Here is a 23,607-nt window from a genome sequence, read left to right as displayed (position 1 = left end):
AGAACACACATCCCAGAAAAAAATGAGGGCCAGGCATGTTTGCCAACCCCTCCCAGGACAAAGCCACTGGCTGCACACCAGTGAAAGCCCCCACCAAGCATCTGAAGAGGTCAGCCTGGGAGCCCTACCTCCGCCAAGGACTCCACACACCTGGTTTATAGTTCCCACCCCACCTGCTCACTCACACTTGGTGTGGTTGATAACTTCTGCCATGGCAGTAAAATGCTGTCTCAGGGCTGGGCTTCTATTTTCATTACAAAAATATCCATGGATCTCAAAAGTAGAAAAATTGGTACAAAGAGCATCCACAGAGGTACCAGCCGGATTTAACCATCAGGGTTTTTACCCCAATTGCTGTGTGTCATCATCACCATCATCATCATCATCAATTTATTTATTTATTAGTTACTGATGTTTTGCTTGTTTGGTTGGTTGCTTGGTTTCTTTGAGACAGGGTTTCTCTGTGTAGCTTTGGTGCCTGTCCTAGAACTCACTCTGTAGACCTCAAACTCACAGAGATCCACCTGCCTCTGCCTCCCGAGAGCTGGGATTAAAGGCATGCGCCACCACCGCCCGGCTAATTATTGTTTTTTAAACAGTTTTTAAACAATTTATTCATCTTTATCTGTATGTTCATTGGTGTTTTTTCCTGCATGTATGTCTGTGTGAGACTGTCAGATCTTGGAATTACAGACAGTTGTGAGCTGCCACGTGGGTGCTGGGAATTGAACCCAGGTCCTCCAGTCCAAGGCAACTTATAAAAGAAAGTATTTAACGAGAGGCTCACTTGCAGTTTTAGTGTTAAGTCCACGGCTATTGTGGCAGGGAGCATAGCAGCAGGCAGGCCTGGCACTAGAGCAGTCACTAAACGCTTATATTATATCCTCAAATTGGAGGCAGAGAGCCAGTGGCTGGGCCTAGTGTGAGCTTTTAAAACTCAAAGTCCACCACCCAATGACACACCTCCTCGAATTAGGCCATGCCTCCTAATTCTTCCCAAAACAGTTCTACCAACCAGGGACCAAGCATTCAAATATATGAGCCTGGGCTGGAGAGATGGCTCAGCCGTTAAAGGCTAGGCTCACAACCAAATATGTGAGCGTATGGGGGCCATTCTCATTCATACAACCACAGCCTTAGTAAGGATTTAAATAAGTATCTAACCAGTTGCAGATAATTATAAAATAAAATACATAGTAAGGGGAGGAGTATTTGCCTAAAGTTACAGAGGCCCTAGGTTCCATCCTTAGCCTTGCAAAAAAAGGAATAGCAGATCTCACTGGGCCACAAGATACTGATCATGCACCATCAACTGTGACTGTGAATGGCCTTCAGTCCCTAAGGTTCCCTGGATGAAGTGAAGGGAATCCAGAGGTCATGGTGATTTCCACAGCCAGCAAAGTCACAATCTGAAGAAGCCAAGAAGGCAGCTTGGTTCAACACAGCTAAGTAGCTGGTGTTGGCTCAAACCTCAGGAGCCTGACCCAGAGTCATTTATTTTAGGTGTTTTTAAGCACAACATGATTTGGTAATTAAATCAATCCCATGTGTACAATAAAACATGCATAAATCTCTTTGAGGAACAAAGCAAACTAAGTAAAGATCAAATGTGACTACATCAAAATTCTTTGTAAAGTACTCATGACACTGATCATAAAGATAGGTTCTATAGATTGACTGAGAAAAGCAAGCTTATGATCAGGGTCCTGGGAAGGGTCCAGTGTGGTCCCTAGCTACGCAGATAGTGCAAAGGTCGTCAGGCTAGAATGCACATCTGATCCCAGTCTTCTGGGAGGATAACGGATTTCATACTCCTCTTGAAGAACAATGATTTGTGCTGACATTTCAGTTTCCCCTGATGTTTGCCTGTGATCTCAAGGACCTCCATGTCTCCTACAAGGAAGAAGAACCTTCCAGCTTATTCTTGAATGCCTGCTGGGTAGTAAGATCTTACGGCTTTTTTCGAGACCCGATTGTGTTTCATGTCACAGAATCACAGAACTGGGATTTGAGAAGGGATTTCAACTAGCCCAACCTTATCAACAAGCCCTTCAGGTAGTCCAGTGGATCAATGAGCCAAGGTGGGTCCCTAGAATCTTGCAGCTTTGACACCCTTCCTCGCAGTGCCCCATCTGATTTAAGATGAACCAAACCTGCTGAAAGACTCTAAATGCATTTGTAAGCCCCCTCAACCCTAAGACATTTTTCTAAAACCTTACACTCACTCTATCTTGGAAAAGAGACAGTCCCCCCCCCACACACACACACACTGGACTGCTCATCCCCCTGTGTCCTTGAGAATAATCTTCAAACGTAACTCCATTTTGGGAACTGAGGCAAATACAACCCACAGATGTTGACTCAGTTCCTGATGTATTGATTTAGTCACTGAACCAAAGGTCAGGAAGACCACAGAGATGCTCTCCCTTATCACGTGACCACATAACTATTCTCCTGCCCTGGAATAGACCAATCATTGCTAGTAAGCCTTTGAATGAGCCAATCCAATAAGTTGGAAAACAACCTACAGGTCACCCCCCCTGTGTCTGTGGCTTTTTGCTTTAAAAGATGGACTGTAGCCGGGCGATGGTGGCGCACGCCTTTAATCCCAGCACTCGGGAGGCAGAGGCAGGCGGATCTCTGTGAGTTTGAGACCAGCCTGGTCTACAGAGCTAGTTCCAGGACAGGCTCCAAAGCCACAGAGAAACCCTGTCTCGAAAAACCAAAAAAAAAAAAAAAAAGATGGACCGTAACAGCTATCGATGTCCTTCATATCCCGAACCTGAAGGACCCTGTCATGACAGAATAAAAATCCTCTTGCTTTTGCATCAACTTGTGGTTATGTGAATGGTGTCTGGAGCAACTCTTCCCTGATGTTTGGACTTCTAGTCCAACACTGCCAAAGGAGGGACACTTGCCTTCCCTACAACACAGATGGGAAAGATGACCTTAAGATATTAATTCTCGAGCTGGGCGGTGATGGCACATGCCTTTAATCCCAGCACTCAGAAGGCAGAGGCAGAATGATCTCTGTGAGTTCAAGGCCAGTCTGGTCTATAGAGCTAGAGCTAGCTCCAGGACAGTCAGAGCCATACAGAGAAACTTTTTGTTTGTCTCAAAAAAAAAAAAAAAAGAACAAAAAGGTAATACTTCTCTTGGCCAAAGGACTTCCTGTGGTAGACCCTGCAATGGACCAAGGTCCCAGGCACAAGTCTTAAGTCATGCTAACAACCATACTTCATATGGCTATCTGTGCACATCTTTGCCCATTTTCTATTGCTAAAACAGACTACTTGAGACTGGGTACCTTATAAAGAACAGAGATTTATTTGGCTCAAGGTTCTAAGGGATGGGAAATCAAAGAGCATGGTTTTAGCACCTGTTTCACAACAGGGCATAATGCAGAAGGCCAGGGAAAGGGAAATGTGAAATATTACTTTAACTAGGCAAACGTGTTACATTTGTTTATGCCGCATTTGTTTAATTGTGTAAAGATGTGTCGCTGTTTTATCTTGCCTGACTAAGGCATCTGATTGGTCTAATAAAAAGCTGAATGGCCCATAGCTGGCAGTGAAGGGATAGGCAGGGCTGGTGGGCGGAAAGAATAAGTAGGAGAAGGAATCTAGACCTGAGAGAAGAGAATGAGGAGAACAAGGGAGAAGATGGAGACACCCAGGGTCAGCCAGCCACATGGAGTAGGACATACACAATGAAAGAAAGGAAAAAGTGCAGGGGCAAAACTTAGATGAAAAGAATCAGGTTAACTTAAGTTATAAGAGCTAGTGGGGCAAGCATAAGATAAGGCAGAGCATTCATAACTAATAATAAGTCTCCACGTCGTGGTTTGGGGGCTGGTGGTCCGAGAAAGCCTGTTTCAGAGAAAGAAGCATGAGACAGACAAGCACACCTTTATCGGGACCCTGCTCCCACAGCTGGTCACCAAAGCAGAGCCCTCCCGCCTCACACCTTGGCAATGCACCACCTCTCCACACGGTGGCGCTAGAGACCAGGTTTCCCACAGGAGCTTTGCCTGTGCCGGCTGCAGCAACTGGCTGACCTGTGCTAAGGAGAAATGGGCAGAACCTGCAAAAACCCACCAGCCCTGCCTGATTACTTTACACCCAGTCCGCCAAACAGAAAACTTTCTCCCTCTTACCCATGGCCCCTGCCTCCAGCTCAACCAAAACTCCCCAGAGTGTCCTTCCTAAACGTTTGTTCACTAGTTTACCCCCAGTCTCTTCCTGGTTCTAGATTCTTCTCCTCTCCCAGAATCAGTCCACCCATCTCCTCCCCAGCATCCACAGCTTCGCTTTTTCAAGCACCAGTATTGAGACATGGCTGACATACCATCAACTTCAGCCTTTAAGTTAAGTGGTATACCATGTTTAAAGTGGAACAGAATCCTCCACCCCTGCTCCACTACCAAGTGACAGGACTTTCTCAGGATTTGCCTGCTTATCTGTTTCTGTTTGTTTGCTGGCTGGCTTGCTTTGAGACTAGGTTTGTGCCCCAGGCTAATCGGGAACTCACTACGTAGCCCAAGATTGCAGTGGGAAGCCACTTGTTTGTTTCCTGGCCATCCAGAATCCCAAAATAACCACACACAGAAACTGTAATAATTAAATCACTGCTTGCCCCATTAGTTCCAGATTCTTATTGTCTAACTCCTAACTCTTACATATTAACTTAACCCATTTCTTTCTTTCTTTCTTTTTTTTTTTTTTCGAGACAGAGTTTCTCTGTGGCTTTGGAGCCTGTCCTAGAACTAGCTCTGTAGACCAGGCTGGTCTCAAACTCACAGAGATCTGCCTGCTTCTGCCTCTGCCTCTGCCTCTGCCTCTGCCTCCCGAGTGCTGGGATTAAAGGCATGCGCTACCACTGCCCAGCCAATTTAACCCATTTCTATTCATCTGTGTATCACCACAAGACTGTGGCTTATGAGGTAAAGTTCCAGTGTCTGTCTAAGGAAGGGTTTTATGGCTTCTCTTTGACTCTGCCTTCTTTCTCCCAGCATTCAGTTTAGTTTCCCCACCTAGCTCTGCTCTACCCTATCACAGGCCCAAAATAGCTTCTTTATTAACCAATGGTATTCACAGCATACAGAGGGGAATCACAAGATAACCCTGAACTTGTGACCACCATCTTTTCTCAAACTCCTGAGTCCTAGTATTATAGATGTGAGCCACCACCAGCAAGTTCTGGAATGTTTTCATCACCCCAAAAGGAAGCACACCCATGAGAGTCATCCCCTGCTGTATTCCCCCAGCCCTGGGCAGCCTCACATCCATCTGGATGCACAACACAAACACACACAAAAATAAAAATAAATAAATGTAAATTTTAAACCTGAAGAAAACAAACAATCTAGCTTCAAAACTGACTATGCAGCTAAGTGGAATCACAAATAGCTAATAAACACCTTTTTTTTTTTTTTTTTTTTGAGAGGGTTTCTCTGTGTACCCTGGCTGTCCTGGAACTCACTCTATAGACTAGGCTGACCTCAAACTCAGAGATCCATTTGCCTCTGCCTGCCAAGAGTTGACATGTGATAATATTTTATTTTTGCTATAACAAATAAAGCTTGCAGCCAGGCAGTAGTGGCTCATGCCTTTAATCCCAGCACTCAAGAGGCAGAGACAGGAGGATCTCTGTGAGTTTGAGGCCAGCCTGGTCTATGAGAGCTGGTTCCAGGACAGGCTCCAAAGCTACAGAAAACCCCTGTCTTGAAAAACAAAATAATAATAATAATAATAATAATAATAATAATAGCAGCTCAGGATCAGTGTGGAACAAGCCACTAAAGCCACTAGTTAGCCACAGAGGCCAAGCAGTAGTGGCACACCCCTTTAATTCCAGCACTCAGGAGGTGGAGACAGAGGCAGAGGGATCTCTGTGTGTTCAAGGTCACCCTGGGCTACACAAAATTAATCCAGTCTAAAGGAGAAACAGAGCCACCAGGCAGTGGCGGCTCACATTTTTAATCCCAGTATTTGGGAGTCCCATGCCTTTAATCCCACCCAGCACTAGGAAAGTGGCTGCAGGAAGGGTTATGACTGGGCTGAGGGAAGAATATAAGGTGGGAGGAGAGACATGAGTTTAAAGCATCCTTTCTGAGGATTTGTGGAGACAAGATCTTGCCCTCTTTGGCCTAAGGATTTGGTAGAGGTAAAAGGTCTCTCTAATGGCTGGCTCCTTTACTTCTTAGATCTTTCAGCTTTCACCCCGATATCTGACTCTGTGTATTTTATTATTAAACCCAATTAGAATTCACACTACATTGGGATTAAAGGTGTGTGCCACTGCCACCTGGCAGGAAACACTTTTTCAGATTATTTTTTAGTCTTAGAGATATGGCTCAGAGGTTGAAAGAACTTGCTGCTATCCCAGAGAACCCAAATTCAGTTCCCAGCATCTATATGGTAGCTCACAAAGACCCTGCAACTCTAGCTGCAAAGGTCCTAGCGGGGTGGTGGTGGTGCATGCCTTTAATCCTAGCACTCAGGAGGCAGAGGCAGGAGGATCTCTGAGTTTGAAGCCAGCCTGGTCTACAAGAGCTAGTTCCAAGACAGGCAACAAAGTGGCACAGAAAACCCTGTCTTGAAAAAACAAAAAACAAAACAAAACAAAACTATAACATCTAATTTTGTCATTTTTATTTTATGTGTGTTTAGGTGTGTGCCTGCATATTGAATGTTCATCATGGGTATGCAGTACCCAAGGAGACCAGAAGAGGCATTGGAACTAGGGTTTCAGATCACTACAAACTGCCCTACTGCTGAACTGCCCTTCTGGCCCTAAGAGGATACATCGTGATAAAAATAGTTACAAAGTCTTATTTGCAAGGGTCATGCCAATAGGAGATTAAGGCTATTCTTTCAAAAAACACTGAAACAAACTATCCAGTGCAGAATGAAAACTAAGAACAAATAATACCTATTTCATGACCCCTAGCAGGGCCTGGACCAGGTTTCCAAATCAAATACATTCACATTTTTGCAACTAAATTCCTCTTGCTCTGTGAGATAAATAGCAGAGGGATTGTGTTAGACCTGGCTTCCAGTTGACTATTGGGTCACTACTAGCTAAATTGTAACAAAGTGACTTGTTTAATTATAAGGTAACCACACAATGTAACTTTTCTGTTGTTGATTCCTGGGAAAGCTTTGGACTTAGGTGGCCTCTGTAGACGCTAACACAGTAATTCCAGGGTGGGTGAGGGAGCAACTCCTATAATACCAGCACTAGGAAGGAAAAAGGCAGACAGATATATCGTCAGTTTGGGGCCAGCCTGATCTACAGAGTGAATTCCAGGCCAGCCAAGGCTGCATAATGAAACCTTGTCTCAAAAAATAAATAAATAAATAACAATAGAAAATTCAGTGCTCCCTGCTGATGGGGGAGTGTCATATATCAATCTGTTGATTTCATTGGCTAAGCAATAAAGAAACTGCTAGGCCCATTGGATAGGCCCACCCTTAGGTGGGTGGAGTAAACAGAACAGAACGCTGGGAGGAAGAGGAAGTGAGGTCAGACTCCACAGCTCTCCTCTCCGGAGCAGACGCAGGAGAGACGCCATGCTACCTGCTCCAGGGAAGACGCACGCTATGAAGCTCCGACCCAGGATGGACTTAGGCTAGAATCTTCCCGGTAAGCGCACCTAGGGGCGCTACACAGATGATTAGAAATGGGCTAAATTAATATGTGAGAATTAGCCTAGAAGAGGTTAGATAGGAAGGGGCCAAAGCAGTGTTTAAATGAATACAGTGTCTGTGTAATTATTTCGGGTAAACCTAGCCGGGCAGGCGGCTGGGGTGTTTGGGGACGCAGCCCTGCCACCCCTATTACTACACCCTGCTCACTAAGAATCTTTTCACAAGCAGGTCACGTGGTCATACTGAACAATCTGTGGGAGCTCCCACCCCCACACTGTCTTTCAACCCTTCCACCCTTTCTCATTCTCACCTGCGTTTAACTCATTCTAGCAAGTTCTCCACCATTCAAGGTCAATGTGTGAGGTACTTTGTGTATAAATTCAATGTTTTCTCCACCTGGCAGTGGTAGCCATGCCTTTGGGAGGCAGAGGCAGGCAGATCTCAGTGAGTTCGAAGCCAGCCTGGTATACAAAGAGAGTCAGGACAGCCAGGACTGCTACACAGAGAAATCCTGTCTCCAAAAACAAACAAACAAACAAACAAATAAAATCAATGTTTTCTGTTCCTGTGTCTTTGGGTAATAAATTTTGGAGGTGAAGAAGGCAGTCTGCCACCCCTGGGGTTTGGAAACGTAGTTCATTTGGTAGAACACTTGCCTATTGTCTATGAAGCCCAGGAGTAGCGGTGCAAGTCTGCAATCCTAACACACGGGCAGAGGCGGGGAGATCAGTTCGAGGACATCCTCAGCTATGTAACAAATTCAAGGGAAATCTGGGACATATAATAAAGTCTTTAAAAACAGAAGGGGGGGTGCTGCTGCATGTCTTTAATCCCAGCACCCGGTAGGCAAGAGCAGATAGATATCTGAGTTTAAAGCCGGCCTGTTCTACAGAGCAAGTTCCAGGACAGCCAGGACTACACAGACAAACCTTGTCTCAAAAACAAACAAATAATAAAAACAGAAAGAATTGTTTGGCCCAGAGACTATGAAAGCAAATGCTGTTGGGGCTTACCAATTGTCTAAACACTTGCAATCGTGAAATGGTGGTGTTGATATTGATCGTGCAAAGGCGGTGCCAATATCTATCTATCTATCTATCTATCTATCTATCTATCTATCTATCTATCTATCATCTATATATCATTCCCTCTTCTTAAAGGATATAAAACTCCCTTCACAAAGGGAGGGAAAGTAAATGTCAGAAACATGACTATTCAAAAGACATTCAGGAAGGGATGGATGTGTGGAGCGGCTGTGCAGAACACCGAAGGCTGCGTTTTCTTCCAGGCCAGCTTCTCTGTTAGGAATTCATGGCACTTACACAAGAGCCAGGCAGGAAACATGTCCTGGCTTCTTTTACATAAGAGGCAAAAAGCCCATGTTCACACCTGTGGCCTTTTCCAACCTGCCGGCTTCACCGCGGCACCTGTTGTTCCTCTCTTAGCCCACCCTGCCTAACCAGAAACGGAGCCAGCAAGCTGCCTCCTCTGCCCCTGGCACTTGTTCAAACTGTGGCTTCCAGGAGCAGATTCACAGAAAACCTGCCCGTGTGGTTTTCAGCTGTTTCCGGGTAGGAATCTTTCCATCCGGGCAGGTTGCTTTTCATCTCAGCGCTTTTGCATATTCATGCTCACCTTTAAAGTTCAGCCGCTCCTGCTACTTTGCAGCTTGTCATGACCGACACACCACTCCCTGGCATATGGTGGCATCTCCGTTGCCAGCTCCATCACTGGCAAAGATATTCCCACTTATGCACTTATAAGTTCCATTTATCTGTAGCTTTTTCTCTCTCTCTCTATCTCAAGACAGGGTTTCTCTGAATAGCCCTGACTGACCTGGAACCTAGCTCTGTAGACCTTGCTGATCTCAAATTCACAGAGATCTGCCTCCCTCTCCTTCTGTGTGCTGAGATCAAAGGTGTGCTCTGCAGGCGCCACCACCCAGCTCATTTATTTGTATCTTAAACAAACTGGGAATTGAACCTGGGTCTTAGGAATGATAAACCACCATTTGTGCCACGGAGTTACAAGCCTAGCATGCCTCCCTCTTTTTTGGAAGATCTCACTGTGTATAGTCCTGTCTGGCCTGTAATTCCCCATGTAGACCAGGCTGGCCCTTGGGAGTCTGCCTCCTGAGCATGGGATTGAATGCGTGCATTAACACCTGGCTTCCCCAGCCCTTTGCAAAACTTTTTGCATTTGAAATAAGAGTCACTAAGTTGTCCAAGATGGCCTTGAGTTTTTGAACCTCCTGATTTAGCCTCCAGAGTAGCTCTGATTCCAGGCTTAGACCACCAGAGCCAGCTTAAATTTTCCAGTTTTTCAATGGCTCTTGCCTATTATCATTGCTATGAAACTTTGACTATTTCTTCTGGCCTCCTAAATGAGAGGAATTTTATTCATGTTTGCTGCTTTTTGGAAAAGACGGCATTTCTGCAAGTCCTCCTAGTAAGCAATGGGGTTCATTTAACTTTTTAAGAAAATGTATTCATTGTGCAAATAAGCTCAAGGTCATAAAAATTTTGAAAATTAAAACACACTAGCCAAGTGCAGTGGACCATGCCTGCATCCCAGTTACTCTGAAGGCTGAGGCAGGGGCATCACTTGGGTCCAGACTTGCAGGCCAGCCTGAACAACATAGTGAAATACTATCTCAGAAAAATTAATTCTAAAAAACCTTTAAAGTACACACACGTTGGGTCTGGAGAGATGGCCTAGCAGTTAAGGGCACTTGGCTGGTCTTCCAGAGAGGGCTTGGGTATGATTTAAAGCACCCACACGGTCATTCACAACCATCTGTGGCTCCAGTTCTACGGGATCTGATGCTTTCCCTGTCCCCTATGGGCACAGTTTAGTGGAAGTGCCAGATAAAATAAACACAGAGCACCACTCGCTGAGGACGGTAACTGGGTTTCATGAGATGCAGCTGAGCCCATGAACAAATGGAAACAAGAGTACAGCCAGGCAGTGGCAGCGCACACCTTTAATCCCAGCACTTGGGAGGCAGAGGCAGATGGATCTCTCTGAGTTCGAGGCCAGCCTGGTCTACACAGTGAGTTCCAGGCAACCACACAGAGAAACCCTGGGGTGGGGTGTATGGGTAAGAGCATATAGACAACTGCCAGCTGAGCCAGTGGCTGGGATTCCAAACGGGCATCTGTCATCCCAGATGTAGGAGCTATTTTTACGGTGCGATAACCTAGCACCTGACAAGAAATAGCTTACAGGTTTGTTTTGCCTTGTAGTTGAGGGAATAGAGTCCATCATTGTGGAGAATGCATGGAGGAATATGGAAGTGACTGATCCTGTCCTCACAGACATCCCCAGAGATGCCTCTTCTCCACAATACAGGGAAGTTGACTTGAAGATTAAACATCACACCGGCCAAGGCACGGCTGATAAGATGCTTAATAGTTGGTAGTGTGCTTAACAGACACGGAGTTCTGGGTTTGATCCCTAGCTCCACATAAACGTGATTGGTAGTGCCCACCTGCAACCCTAACATTCAAGAAGTAAAGGTTCAGAAAGCTCAGAAGTTCAAGGTCATCAGTAGCTATACGTAGTAGCCACGTAACCTGCTGCTTATACAAGATCATCTCGTGGAGAAAAACAAAGCACGCACAATAAGACAAACATCACAGCAGCCTGTATCTTAAGTATCTGTCACAGGATTTGTTCTCATAATGTCTCCAAATAAGAGATAAACAGATGTGGCACGGAGAAGTGGATTAATAAGTGAGACATGGGTAGATAGTTGGGTGGATTAGTGAGGGGTGAATGGACGGGTGGGAAGATGAACAAATTTGGTCATCATTCTGGTTCCGATAACCAGGTTAATTGATGAGAGCCTGTATAAACCTCAGTTTCCCAAAACCCAGCACCCTTCCCTCTTCCACGGTTCATCCTCGGGTGGAAGAGGCTCTACAGCCAGTCGGTGGTGGTGCACGCCTTTAATTCCAGCACATGGGAGGCAAAGAAAGCAGGCAAAGTCATCCAACCGAGATGATCCCACGGCCTGGGTCTCAACTCGAGATAACAGGATTAGAAATGGAAATGTGGTAACTTGAAGGTGAGTTGGTGACTATGGGCATGCTATAGGTTTAAATCCGTCCAGGAGGCCGGATAGGGGCCCTTGTCTAGAGCCGCACCACTGCGACGCCCGGGGTAAGAGAGTCAGCAAAGGGAGAAGGCGCGGTCCCAGCGGCGGGAGCGGGAAACCGCGGCGCTGAGCACGCGCGGAGCAGCAGTTCACAGCCCAGGTAGCAGGCAGAGCGCGGGACCCGCCCGGGCGGCAGGGAGTGCGCAGGCGCCAGGGCCGGGGGCGGAGTTTCCGTGAGTTCTTCGTCCCTCCCCCACGCAGGCAACGCCTCTTCCAATTGGACGGAGCCGCTACGACGGGCGTGGAGAGAGTCGTCGCGTCCGGTGACGTCTTCCGAGGACGTCGGGAGAGTCGGCGGCGTCGGCTGCCGTGTCGGAGGCGTCCGCTGGAAAATGGCGGAATACTTGGCCTCCATCTTCGGCACCGAGAAAGACAAGTGAGTAGGGGAGGCCTACCGGGGCTTGGGCCGGGGCGGCGGTGGGCCAGCGGGTGCCGGCCGAGGCAAGCGATGGCGGCGCCCAGGCGTGGCGGGCCGAGAGGCCCTGGCGGCCTCGCGCGTCCGGGCGCCGCTGCCTCGTGGGCCGGGCGGCGGGACCTGGCGGGCTGCTCGGGCCGGGCCTCGGGCTTCATGGGGCTCCGCGCCGGTTTCCACTCGGGACTCTGCCCCACGCCGCGCTCCCACTGCCGCCCTGGCTTCTGCGGCGAGTTAACGCGTTTCTTGCAACTTTGGGCTTTGAGTGTCGTGTCGGAAGTGCGGCGGCAGTGTCCTCTCTAGAACTCAGTCTCTGGAACTAATCGTTGGGAGCGGAATCGACCGAGTAAACCTGCCTGCCGAAGCGTTGGCGGGCTGGCTTTTCTTTTTAAGTTAAGGTTTGCGTGGGGTAAGAAAAAAAAACATCACAATAATTCCGCTAGTATTTGTATGCCACCGTGGCGCATACCTATTTCCAGTGTGCTGGCTGAAGTTTAGACAGAAGGAAACGTCTTCAGACGCTTTGAAGGATAATTCTTATTTTCAAAACCTAAAGATTAAGTGTCTGGCGTAACCTGCCCGGCGTAAGTAGTCACTATCTTGGTGTTCCTGAATCTCATACGAGGTTTATACAGATATCTGTGCTGGGAAGCCTCTGTGTTTGTTAGTAGATAACGTTTTTGGTGCCACATCTCACTGTTGAAAATGTTCTCCTTTCCCGGCTGTCCAATCAGGCACCTTTATACAAGATAGTCTGCTGTGTGTGCAAAAGGGAATGTACCTAAAAGTCTCCTGCCCAAATCGGTAGTCACTGTAGAGGCATTTTATTAGGTGTCAGGTCCAGGCCAGAGTTAAGAGTATCAGCTGGGATAAAATTTAGGTTCTCAGGAAGTCATGGAGGAAGTCTGTATGTGTTAAGAATGACTGCAATATATTAAAGGGACGGAGAGATGACTCAGTGGCCAGGAGTTTGGTTTCCCAAATCCATTTCATGATGTCTCGCAACCACCTGTAACTCCAGATCTGGGGAGCTTCATGGTCTGGCCACTACAGGCCCCTACATGTAGTAGGTGTGCACATCCAGCCCCACACAGACTTCTTGGTCTTTTTGAGACACGGTTTCTTTTCCTAGCTCTGACAGTCCTGGAACTCACTCTATAGACCAGGCTGGCCTTGGACTCAGATCTGCCTGCTTTGGCCTCTACCTCCTGAGTGCTGGGATTAAAACCACCCAGCCACATATAATTAAAAATAAAACTTTTAAAGTACTTTAAAACAGACATTCAAAGCCAGGTGTGGTGGTGTGTGCCTTTAGTTCCAGAGCACTCCAGAGGCAGAGGAAAGCAGATCTCTGAGTTTCAGGTCAGTGTGGTCTGTACAGCAAGTTACGGGCCGGCTGGAACTACATAGAGACCCTGTCTCGATACAAGAATATACACAGGAAATAAGTACTGTGACAAGTGTGATTTCTAAATTCTGAGGTCGCCGAGAAGATGGGTTGGAATGCAGTGAAATGTGTGCCAGTTCTGACACAAGAGAGGCATCCTTTCAAAAATGCCTGAAGGGCCATAGTAGTAGTTCTGGCCCTGTGTTCATGTCTGTAGTGAGGGGGTATCATTCAGATTTTTTATTTTTAACCTAGGTTCTGTTATTTCAGCAGAAAGTCGTCTGTAATAGGGACTTGTGTGCCTGTTAGTTTTGGGGTTTTTTGTTTGTTTGTTTGGTTGGTTGGTTTTTCAAGACAGGATTTCTCTGTAGTTTTGGAGCCTGTCCTGGAACTAGCTCTTGTAGACCAGACTGGTCTCAAACTCACAAAGATCTGCCTCCCGAGTGCTGGGATTAAAGACGTGCACCACCACTGCCCTGCTAATTTTTGTTTTTAAGAAGTAAAATGTGAGACTTTTCTAATTAAGTGTTTAGCTGTGATATATTTTTCTAGATTCAACTTGTCTGGTAGAGATCACCCTTGTACTCTACCCACACACTCCACCAAGTCAGGGTTTCTCTGTAGCCCTGGCTATCTTAGAACTCAATTTCTAGACCATTCTGGCCTCAAACTCAGAGGTGGCCTGCCTCTGCCTCCCAGGTGTTGGTGTTAAAGACATGCACCACCACTCCCCCGACCTTAAAAGGTCTTTATTTTCAGTTGATTTTCTTTTTTGTTTTTCAATGCTTTTTTTTTAATGTGAATTGGTGTTTTACCTATGCGTAGTCTCTGTGCCAGTTCCCTTGGAACTGGAGTTGGAGACAGTTGTAAGCTGCCGTGTGGGTGCTAGGAATTGAACCCAGGTCCTCTGGAAGAACAGCCTGTACTCTTAGCTGCTGAGACATCTTTCCAGCCCCTCAGTTGATTTTTCTAAAAAGATACTGTCTAATCAGGTTAGGTTGTGTAAGGAGGTCCCTCACAGTCATCCTCTGGTAAACTCAGACTCTGATGTATTGTTGCTGTCTGGTTATAACAGGAGGATAACTGGTCTTTGTGGTCCCAAATTTCACTGAAGTTGAGACCTAAGCATGTGGCTCTTGTAAAAGTCTCTATGGGGCAGCATTCCGAATAGGGAAGCTGCATCGAATGAAAGTTCACATCACAGACTTGCACCCAGCCCTTGGTGGCTTTGGTTGGTTGTGCTTCCATGGAGTATCTAAGCAGTGCTAAAGAGACTTTGTGCAGACATGTGCTCTCCAAATAGCATGTTTGCAATGAGGTCTCCAAAGAAATTGCCTCCCCAAACATGAATTTGGAGAAAACCTGGATTTTGCTTTCTGTTTTCTTTAGATAATGACGGCACTTAATTAAGCCTGTGAATGAGAATACATATCTCACTCCGTTCTTGAAACAGTCCCTAATTGGTATTGTCCTTATTCTGTAGATGACATCCAGGACCAGAGAGTGGGGCGATCTTCAAAAAAGAAAAGCAAAGAAGATATTAAAAGGAGAGGGGCTTAGAGTAATGGAGCAGGTTAGAATTAGAGCATTCTGTAGGGAGATGATTACAGCCTCTAACATACTACCTGTAAAAGGAAGCAGCCAGCCAGCTGCCAAACTTCTGTGATTGGAAGAAAAGTAGCTGGGAAATAAGATCCTGTTAATGGTATTTTCACCATTTCTTCCCCAAAATAATCAGTTCTTGTTCTTATTCCCTTACAGAGTCAACTGTTCATTTTATTTCAAAATCGGAGCATGTCGTCATGGAGACAGATGTTCTCGGTTGCACAATAAACCGACCTTTAGCCAGGTTTGTGTGTTGTTGGGCTTTTTTTTCCCCCCACATAAATTATCAAAAGTTCTTGTGCTTTCAATGTTGATTAATGTTTCTACACACTTAGTAAGTCCTTTTTCCCTCCAGTTTTCTTTTGTATTTGTAACAGAGGGTGATGGACCCACCACACCTCAGTAGGAAGTCCTGTTGTTCTTACCCTTAGAGGAGCTCCTTAAAGGGCTCACTGCCCTGCTCTCCCTTCAGATGATGTAGTAGTGATGAACCACTGGGCGAGTATGAGGCATGGGTGTTTGTCTGCGGACCCAGCCTGCTCTAGATCCTCAGAAAGGTCCACACTTTGACACAGTTTCTGCAGGCATCATGATCTTAGAATTGTAATGATAAAGATGAGTATAAATTGCCCCAAGCAGGTCTGGTTGGCTCACTGAGAGGTGCTTGTCATCTAAGACTTAGGTCTGTCTAGGTTAGCCTCAGTCCCACATTTGGTTTGGTGGGGCAGGGAGTTGCAGGGAAGGCAATCTGGTCTCAGCAGAGACTGGCTAATGAATTAAGAGGGCAGAGATTGGAAGGTCTTGCTGCATCTGTCTGATTGGGCTGTGGAGTTCATTCTCCAGCCCAGGTCTACTTGCAGCAGCCCTCTAAGCCTTGGATGTGTCTCTTCTTGAGCACACATTTTTTTTTTTTTAACATACTTTGCCCTTCTTACATACTCTGTTTTTGGGGGTTTTGTTGTTGTTGTTGTGGGAGTTTAAGAAATAGACCAGTTAATACTAGGAGATAGAAGAAATGGATCTTGGTTTAGAACATAAGTCCCCAGGAAAGCCACATCATTATATGTTTTTAGAGGGGAGGGTTCAATAGTTTAACTCCCCAGTTATCACTATGCTTAGTGTAGAAGGCACCTGTCCTCTAATGACCCTCAAAGTGACCCTTTTTTGTGAATTTTCATACTATCAAAGTACCTCCTTTAAACTGTGTTATGAGTGTGGTATTTGACTAGTAACAAACTCTTCCCACCTGACCAATGGTTATTGGCTGCTAAATGTGCATGCCTTTATTATGTTTGTGAGGCGTGTGAAGTGGTAGGCAGAGAGACTGTTCTCAGCCCTCTGGGCCTTTACTGTCCCACAGTTGCCTCCTGTGGCCTGAGCACTGTCCTAGAACAAAGCAGGGAGGATGGAGCCCCATACAGTGTAATGAGCTCAGCATTACAATAATCACCTCCTTTGGGTTTGGTTGACAAGTCAGAGGTCACTGTAGCTCGTCTTTGCATTGCTTTCCTACAGGGGACAGCCTTTGTATGCCTCAGTAGTGGGGAGACCTGCAGGGACCAGGGTAGTAGAGAATTGTTTTAGCTCAGTGGCTCAGGGTGTGTGGTCTGGTGTTCAGCCTTCCTCCCAGGTGGGTTCCAGCAGCAAATGTGTCCCAAACACTATTCCTCGCCCTACACCCTTTGAGCATGGGCAGAAGAACTGCTTTCTTTCTAGCACATTGTTGAGAGGCTGTGCTCTAGTGTCACACACACAGTCTCTTGGCTAGCATAATTGTAGTGTGATTCAGGGTGGGTTTCTTTGTAAGCTCGTAGTCATGTGGACGTGAGATTGATGTACTATATTAGCTTACTAACTTAAACATGGTTTGTTTTTTCAGACAACTTGATTTTAAGAAGAACGGTACAGTGTAAGGTTTCAAGTCTGCCTGATCCAGTTTAAAGCACAAGGGCTAAAAGGATTTTTTCCTTAAAAGAAGGATCGCAAAAGAGCAAATGTTTTAACTATTGTATTATGTAAACAGAGACCCACCAAGAAAGTCTAAATAAGAGTCAGGTATCCAAGACAACTGGCGTGGCTGTTTTGCTAAGAGACCAGAGCTTGAGTACTGCATACAGTTGAAGTATGCGTTTGTTTAAGAGAGATTCTGTGTGGGGAATATGATTATCATGTGACTTTTCAATATGTTCGTGTGTGCTGGCTTTGAAGTACAAGAAAGTGTTAGTGTTCTCTTATCTTGTATTAAAGCACTTTATCATTGGTAACGGGGACCACTCAAAACAACAGATACAGTTCCTTCTTGGTTGCTGGCTGACTTGACCCAAGTCACTGCTCAAACTCTGTTTTCATAATATGATGGTTTTGGTGTTCTTGGCACAAGACACAAGTGTCTGACTTGTGAGAAAAACAGCAAACAAACGTTAACCGTTTGCAAACAAACTGTCTCTTTGCAATTGTCTGATATATGCACAGCAGCCAGTAGAATTCCCCTTTTTATTTTTTTTTTCCCCGCAGACCATCTTGATTCAAAACATCTATCGTAATCCCCAAAACAGTGCACAGACGGCTGACGGCTCACACTGTAAGTCCCACAGTTGGAGAAATTTTTTTTAAAAACGATGGTGTTCAAGAGCCCACTCTTAATTGAGACATAACGCTGGCTCTGAGCTGCTGACATAGAGCTGTTGCAAACAGGACACGGTGCTGGAACCGCGTGGCACACAGCCAGAACTTGACAGGGGCCGCGCTCAGGAGGCGCTTCTAGGGAAAGTCACTGGCCGGCCTCTCCTGTCGACTAACATTTGTCACGAGAGTGTCCGCCCACAGGAAGCGGGTTTTAACCCGGGTAGCCGATTGCGGCTTTACAGTGACTGAACCCTGGCCTTCCTTAAGTTCTTTCTGTAAAGTTAAAATGTAGGAATATTAAGGTAAGTTGCCCAGTAAGTGTGGGTTTTATTTCATCATTATAATTTTTCCTCTAGGAAGTGGAGATTTCATGACATGAGATTATTGTATTTTTCTGGTACAGCGCTTGGTTCGTCGCAGGTGCGAGCACTTTTCCTCTTAGTCTCTGTCAGCTAAGAGCCGGTGCTATCCTTGCTTGGCTGGCACTTGGCAGTGGAGAGTCCGCTGTGGGCAGAAGTGCGATATTAGCATCTCATGAGATCTCCCAGCACTGCAGTGTTAGTGTAGTTCAAGACAGCCACCAACTAAGGGGACACCTCTGCTCTAGAGAAATAACCTGCTCTCTTTTCAGCGCCGACTCAACTGAAGCGATCATCACAGGCAACCGGTTAAGTGTGTACATTTAATTTCCATAATATAAAGTTGTTGCGTTTTGTATTTCAGACCATTGCCCTCTTGAACATTTACCGTAACCCTCAAAACTCTTCCCAGTCTGCTGACGGTTTGCGCTGTAAGTTCATACAAGTTCCTTCCCTGGTCCCCTGGGCTTGCGTGTCAGAGCTCAGTGTCCACTCCACCCGGTCTGCTGTGCTAGTGTCAACAACCGCCTTCCTAGAAGTGACAGGAGCTGTTGTCCCCACTGACCTCCTGGAGAGCTGACCTCCTGTCCCTTAGTCAGAGGATGACAGGACTGGCAAGGGCACCCTTGAAGTAGTTGGGACTTGCTGCTCTTTGCTCCCTCCGCATTTGGACCGTCACCCTGGGATGCACTGGGATTGAGTTCGAGGTCTGCTCTTCCCTGTGAAGAGCAGTGGCATCTGAATGGCTCTCACTTTCTGGAACTTGAGTGCAAATTGCTTAGAAATGTTCAGATTTTTATCTCTTAATAGCCTCGTTTCCATAAACTCTGCACGTCAGAGGTCATGTTCTTACATGAGGGCCTTGTTCTGAGTGTTTCCCGGGTGAGGGTCTGCAGCTCACACTGACCCAAATATTCCCGCTGCACCTCCCGCAGGTGTGCTGACCAGATGAGCATTCCCTGAAAAGATGCTCAGGGTCCAACCACACACTTTGTATAGGTAGCACCTCCAGCCTCAGGAGGTAGTGTGCTACATTTGGTAATGAAGGGTACTTCATGGGGCAACAGCTTAAACTGGTACCAGTCAACATTGCAGATTTGAGTGCTGCAAATTACTGTATTTAAGTTATAACTGTTCTCCAGTGGAACACTGGGATGCATTCGTGTCCAAACCCAAGGTAGACTCCCCTTGGATGGCCACAGCTAAATCCAACACATCTGACCGCAAGCTCCATCTGTTGGTTGGCTTACCCTGGGTAATAAATGGTCCCAGGCCATCACCTGCTGGAACTGGCCAGGCTGGGAGGCCTCTGGTGCACGTGTCTGTGAGTCGGGCTTTTCGTGTTTTCCCTGCTAAGGTGCTGGGTGTTTGTGATGGCCAACCCTGACCTGACAATAGAGCACTCTCTACATTGAGACAGCATTCACCTGGCAATCCTTGGTTTAAATACGTGGTCTCATTTTATTTTAGAAGGAAGGTCTGCATAGGAGGAGGGAGGTGTTTATGTGTGGCTTTATTAAGTAACGTTTGTTCTCATCCCTGCCCTGGGGTATAGCAAATGGAAACCGTGGTTGGTAACAGTGATTGTTCTTTGCCTGCTGGTTCAACTGGGGACTCTGCTTAATGACAGGATGTTGTGTTTTCTGTCTCTATTTGCAATGTACAGTATGTCTGGGGTATATTGTAAACTGAATTTTCAGCTCTTATTAAATCTTCCAGTCCTGGAGTCCAGGTTGTGGAAAGTAAATGAAACTAACGCTTAATTTTAGAGCAGATTACCACCTTGACATTTGTAGAAAAATACATTTCAGGTACACAGATTAAAGTTGAATATAAATCTCAGTTTTAAGAATAGTATTTCTTTAAGAAAAGTAATTTTCTAAGTTGTAGTATTTAAAATATATGGACCCCACTGCTGTTCTGTCTGATCAGTTGTCTTGGTGTGCTAGTTTCGGGCTTTTGGGGTCGTTATGACTGATGGGAAATGGAACAGAGTAAAGTAGTCGTCAGTTTTAAACCATCACCAAATTGGGGGTGTTTTCCTTTCCGGATTTCCTGATCCAGAAGGCCTTGATATTAGCTGCTGTCATCTGCCTATGGAGCAGGCTTCTCGGCCATTTGCTGTTGCCTGTGACCTGTTCCTTTTCAGGCAGGATGGGGCATCCCTGAAGGCTTGGTCAGGTACCATATATGGGGTAGGCTCCTGTCACATTTCAATAAAATTTGGGTTTTCAGGCCAAATCATTTCCTCGAAATTCAAAATAACTAAAACAACCCCAGATGGGTTAGAAAGAGAGCTGAAGTTGTCAGAACCAGAGCCTAGGCTAGGCCTTAGTTTCAGACACCAGAGCCAGGTGCCCTCGGTGTGGTGCCAGAAGAGGCAAGTTACCTGTAAGCTCCTCCAGGAATATGGCTCACAGAAGGTGTTTATTGACGACCCAAGCTGGACATCTCGGCCCCCAAACCCTGCCAGAACCTTCCCACCTTCTCGCTCAAGTGTTTGGAACATGACTTTATTGATAACCAGTTCTGTGAGGTTGAGAGAATGATGGTTGGGTTAGACCGACTGGGCACAAGTGCTCGTGACCAGCCATGACTTCACTTACTGCATGGCTTATGGAGGGTAAACTTGGCGCAGAGGTGGGGAACACCTTCAACAAGGTCTAACTGTGTATAGAGAGACATCCAAAATGCTGAAAGCTGGTGGCTTGGGTTTCAGTCACATCAGAAAGAAGTGTGTGGTATTCAGTGGTTGCCAGTGTGTAAAGGCACATGAGCTCTTGCTCACTCACCTGGTTTCAGCTGTCATTTTCACCTAATAAAGGGGAAATCAGTGTGTTTATCTGGCCTCCAGTCTTAAGGAAAGCATTTTTATTTTAAAAGGTCTGAATCCAAGAGTCACCTTTTTCCTTGGACTTTGTGTGACCCTTTGGCACCTCCTAAAGCTGGCTGTGGTTTTGGTAGCCAGGACTGAGGCTATGGTGGGCATTTTAAGATCTCAACAACTCCATATCACAAGCAGTTCGGTGCTCCTGTAGCATGCAGCTCTCTGGCCTGGCGTCCTCTAGACAGTCACTGTAGCAGTTGAGCTTGAGGACAGCAAGGCCACAGGGCTCTCACCAGCTGGCTGTCTTTACTGCAGGTGCTGTGAGCGACGTGGAGATGCAGGAGCACTATGATGAGTTCTTCGAGGTAAGCACTTGGGCACAGGTGGGAGGGCAGCCACGAGAGATGGGGCTGTGCACAGTGCTCCTCAACCCATGTTCCTCCTCAGGAAGTCTTCACCGAGATGGAAGAAAAGTACGGAGAGGTTGAGGAGATGAATGTGTGTGACAACCTAGGAGACCACCTGGTGGGGAACGTGTATGTCAAGGTACAGACCAGTGGGTAATGTCTAGAGTTGAAGCTGCTTGGGCTGGCACGGCTTAGTCTGTGTACTTTGTGTCTTCTTCTGAACTGACTCCCTGTGGGAACAGTCTGATATTTGCTCTTCATGGGTTGGGTTTGAAAAGGTAGGCAACACTTGGTGCAATCTTAGGCTATCATGAGGAGGATTGGCAAAGTTTTACTGCATCAGCCCATAAGTGTTTTGCTCAGTGAGTGTGTAACAATAGTGGGGTGGAGAATTAAACATTAGCAACACAGGAGTAGAGTGGCAAAGCCCTTTTTTTGCTTTTCAGTTTCGACGTGAGGAGGATGCAGAGAAAGCTGTGATCGACTTGAATAACCGCTGGTTTAATGGGCAGCCAATCCATGCAGAGCTGTCTCCAGTGACCGACTTCAGGGAAGCCTGCTGCCGCCAGTATGAAATGGGGTAAGCATAAGTACAACTCTGGTGGGTGGAGCTTAGTCAGCGTGGGCGCAGCCTAACATGTCTGGATCTGACCCACAGAGAGTGCACAAGAGGGGGCTTTTGCAACTTCATGCATCTGAAGCCGATCTCAAGAGAGCTACGACGGGAGCTGTATGGACGCCGACGCAAGAAGTGAGTCCTCTGGGTGCATGGTGAAGTGGGAGGCTCCCCATTGCCAAAACAAAACCAGGCCTGGGACTGGTGCAAATACAAAATGGTTGGGAGAAGCTCGCCCCCTGCTGTATAGGGGAGGACTTGTGTTCCAGAGCTGCACGTGTCTGCAGGGATTTTTGATGGTGCAGGTTGTGTGGTTTTCCATATATTGGTCCATCTTGCTGTATTGCTGACAGGTGGGCACTGTACTCTTGTTCCTGGCCCTGTGTCACAAAGAAAGGGTCAGGATGAGTCGAGGTCACTGATTCTAGATAGTTCTCTCCCTCTCCTGTTACACATAGTTCACGAAGTAGAAATTTGAGATTGCTTTGATTGTCAGCAAGAAGCAACTCTTTTTCTCTAAAACTCAACCTAATGGACTCTGTCTAGCCATTCCTAAGGAGTGGGTCAGGTTGGAGAAGGAAGGGTTGTGTGTGCACAGCAAGTCAGTGTGGGTGTCTTCTGGGTGTGCTTCCAGGCGTCACTGCACAGCCTGCGTCTGTTCTGTGCCTCTTTCCCACAGCATTTCAGTTGGTTCTAAGTTACAGGATACTGAACATAGCACACACATTTAGTTTGGGGATGCATCCTTCCTAAAGATAGTATCTAATTGGGGTGTGTCCCGCACTTGAGGCTTGGAAGCTACTGGCCTCATCTCTCAGTTCATCACTTTGCAGGTAGGGCTGTCAGTGCTATGCTTTGATGCCATTTTCTTGTCCTTGATCCAGGCATAGATCCAGGTCCAGATCCCGAGAAAGGCGATCTCGATCCAGAGACCGTGGGCGCGGTGGCGGCGGAGGAGGTGGAGGTGGTGGAGGACGAGAGCGTGACAGGAGGCGGTCAAGAGACCGTGAGAGATCTGGGCGATTCTGAGCCGAGCTGTTTTTACCGTGTGTCTGCTAGACAGTGTTGTAGTTGGTTGAGAAGCCAGTTCATAATGGGATTTTTTTTTTTAAAAAACAACAAAAAAAAACAAAGATGGGTTTCTGAATAAAATTTGTAGTGATTATACAGTATTGGTGTGACTTCTTGTAAAGTCTCTCTGCAATTTTTTTTAAAAAAATATTTATTATGTATACAATATTCTTTCTACGTGTATGCCTACAGGCCAGAAGAGGGCACCAGACCTCATTACAGATGGTTGTGAGCCACCATGTGGTTGCTGGGAATTGAACTCAGGACCTTTGAAAGAGCAGGCAATGCTCTTAACCGCTGAGCCATCTCTCCAGCCCCCTGCAATTTCTTTTTAAATGATTCATTTAAATTTATTTTTGTGTGAAATTGTGAACTGTCATGTGGATGCTGGGAGTTGAACCCCAGTCCTAGAAGAGCAGCCAGTGCTTTCAATTGCTGAGCCATCTCTCCAGCCCCTGCAATTTCTTTTCTAAAAGTACTAGTCCCA

The 23,607-nt window shown here is 46.4% G+C and overlaps 1 protein-coding gene across 3 annotated transcripts; it reads left to right on the top strand.

Moving 5' to 3' along the window:
• The first annotated feature begins 12,056 nt into the window (after positions 1-12,056).
• U2af1 (U2 small nuclear RNA auxiliary factor 1) lies at positions 12,057-23,221 on the top strand. 3 transcript variants are annotated; one of them, XM_075979790.1, is made up of 9 exons: positions 12,087-12,187; positions 15,372-15,459; positions 17,730-17,796; positions 18,564-18,630; positions 21,342-21,391; positions 21,474-21,572; positions 21,880-22,013; positions 22,092-22,184; positions 22,934-23,221. In XM_075979790.1, exons 5-9 carry the CDS (start codon positions 21,362-21,364, stop codon positions 23,076-23,078), a joined length of 501 nt encoding a protein of 166 aa, XP_075835905.1. In that variant the 5' UTR covers positions 12,087-12,187; positions 15,372-15,459; positions 17,730-17,796; positions 18,564-18,630; positions 21,342-21,361; the 3' UTR covers positions 23,079-23,221. The 3 variants fall into 3 exon arrangements, with proteins under 3 accessions (XP_075835903.1, XP_075835904.1, XP_075835905.1); XM_075979788.1 differs by lacking the exon at positions 17,730-17,796 and having other exon boundaries at positions 12,057-12,187; XM_075979789.1 differs by lacking the exon at positions 18,564-18,630 and having other exon boundaries at positions 12,057-12,187.
• The last annotated feature ends 386 nt before the right edge of the window (positions 23,222-23,607 follow it).

The sequence above is a fragment of the Microtus pennsylvanicus genome, chromosome 7 (assembly GCF_037038515.1).
Source record: "Microtus pennsylvanicus isolate mMicPen1 chromosome 7, mMicPen1.hap1, whole genome shotgun sequence".
Lineage (NCBI taxonomy): Eukaryota > Metazoa > Chordata > Mammalia > Rodentia > Cricetidae > Microtus > Microtus pennsylvanicus.
The sequence above is the reverse complement of the archived record's forward strand: the minus strand, read 5'-3'. Positions and strand labels throughout refer to the sequence as shown.

Coding starts and splice junctions, on each gene's coding strand:
- U2af1 (XM_075979788.1), top strand. CDS start 12,144: ATGGCGGAATACTTGGCCTCCATCTTCGGCACCGAGAAAGACAA. Junction 15,460..18,563: donor ATAAACCGACCTTTAGCCAG/GTTTGTGTGTTG, acceptor TTTGTATTTCAG/ACCATTGCCCTCTTGAACAT. Junction 18,631..21,341: donor GTCTGCTGACGGTTTGCGCT/GTAAGTTCATAC, acceptor TCTTTACTGCAG/GTGCTGTGAGCGACGTGGAG.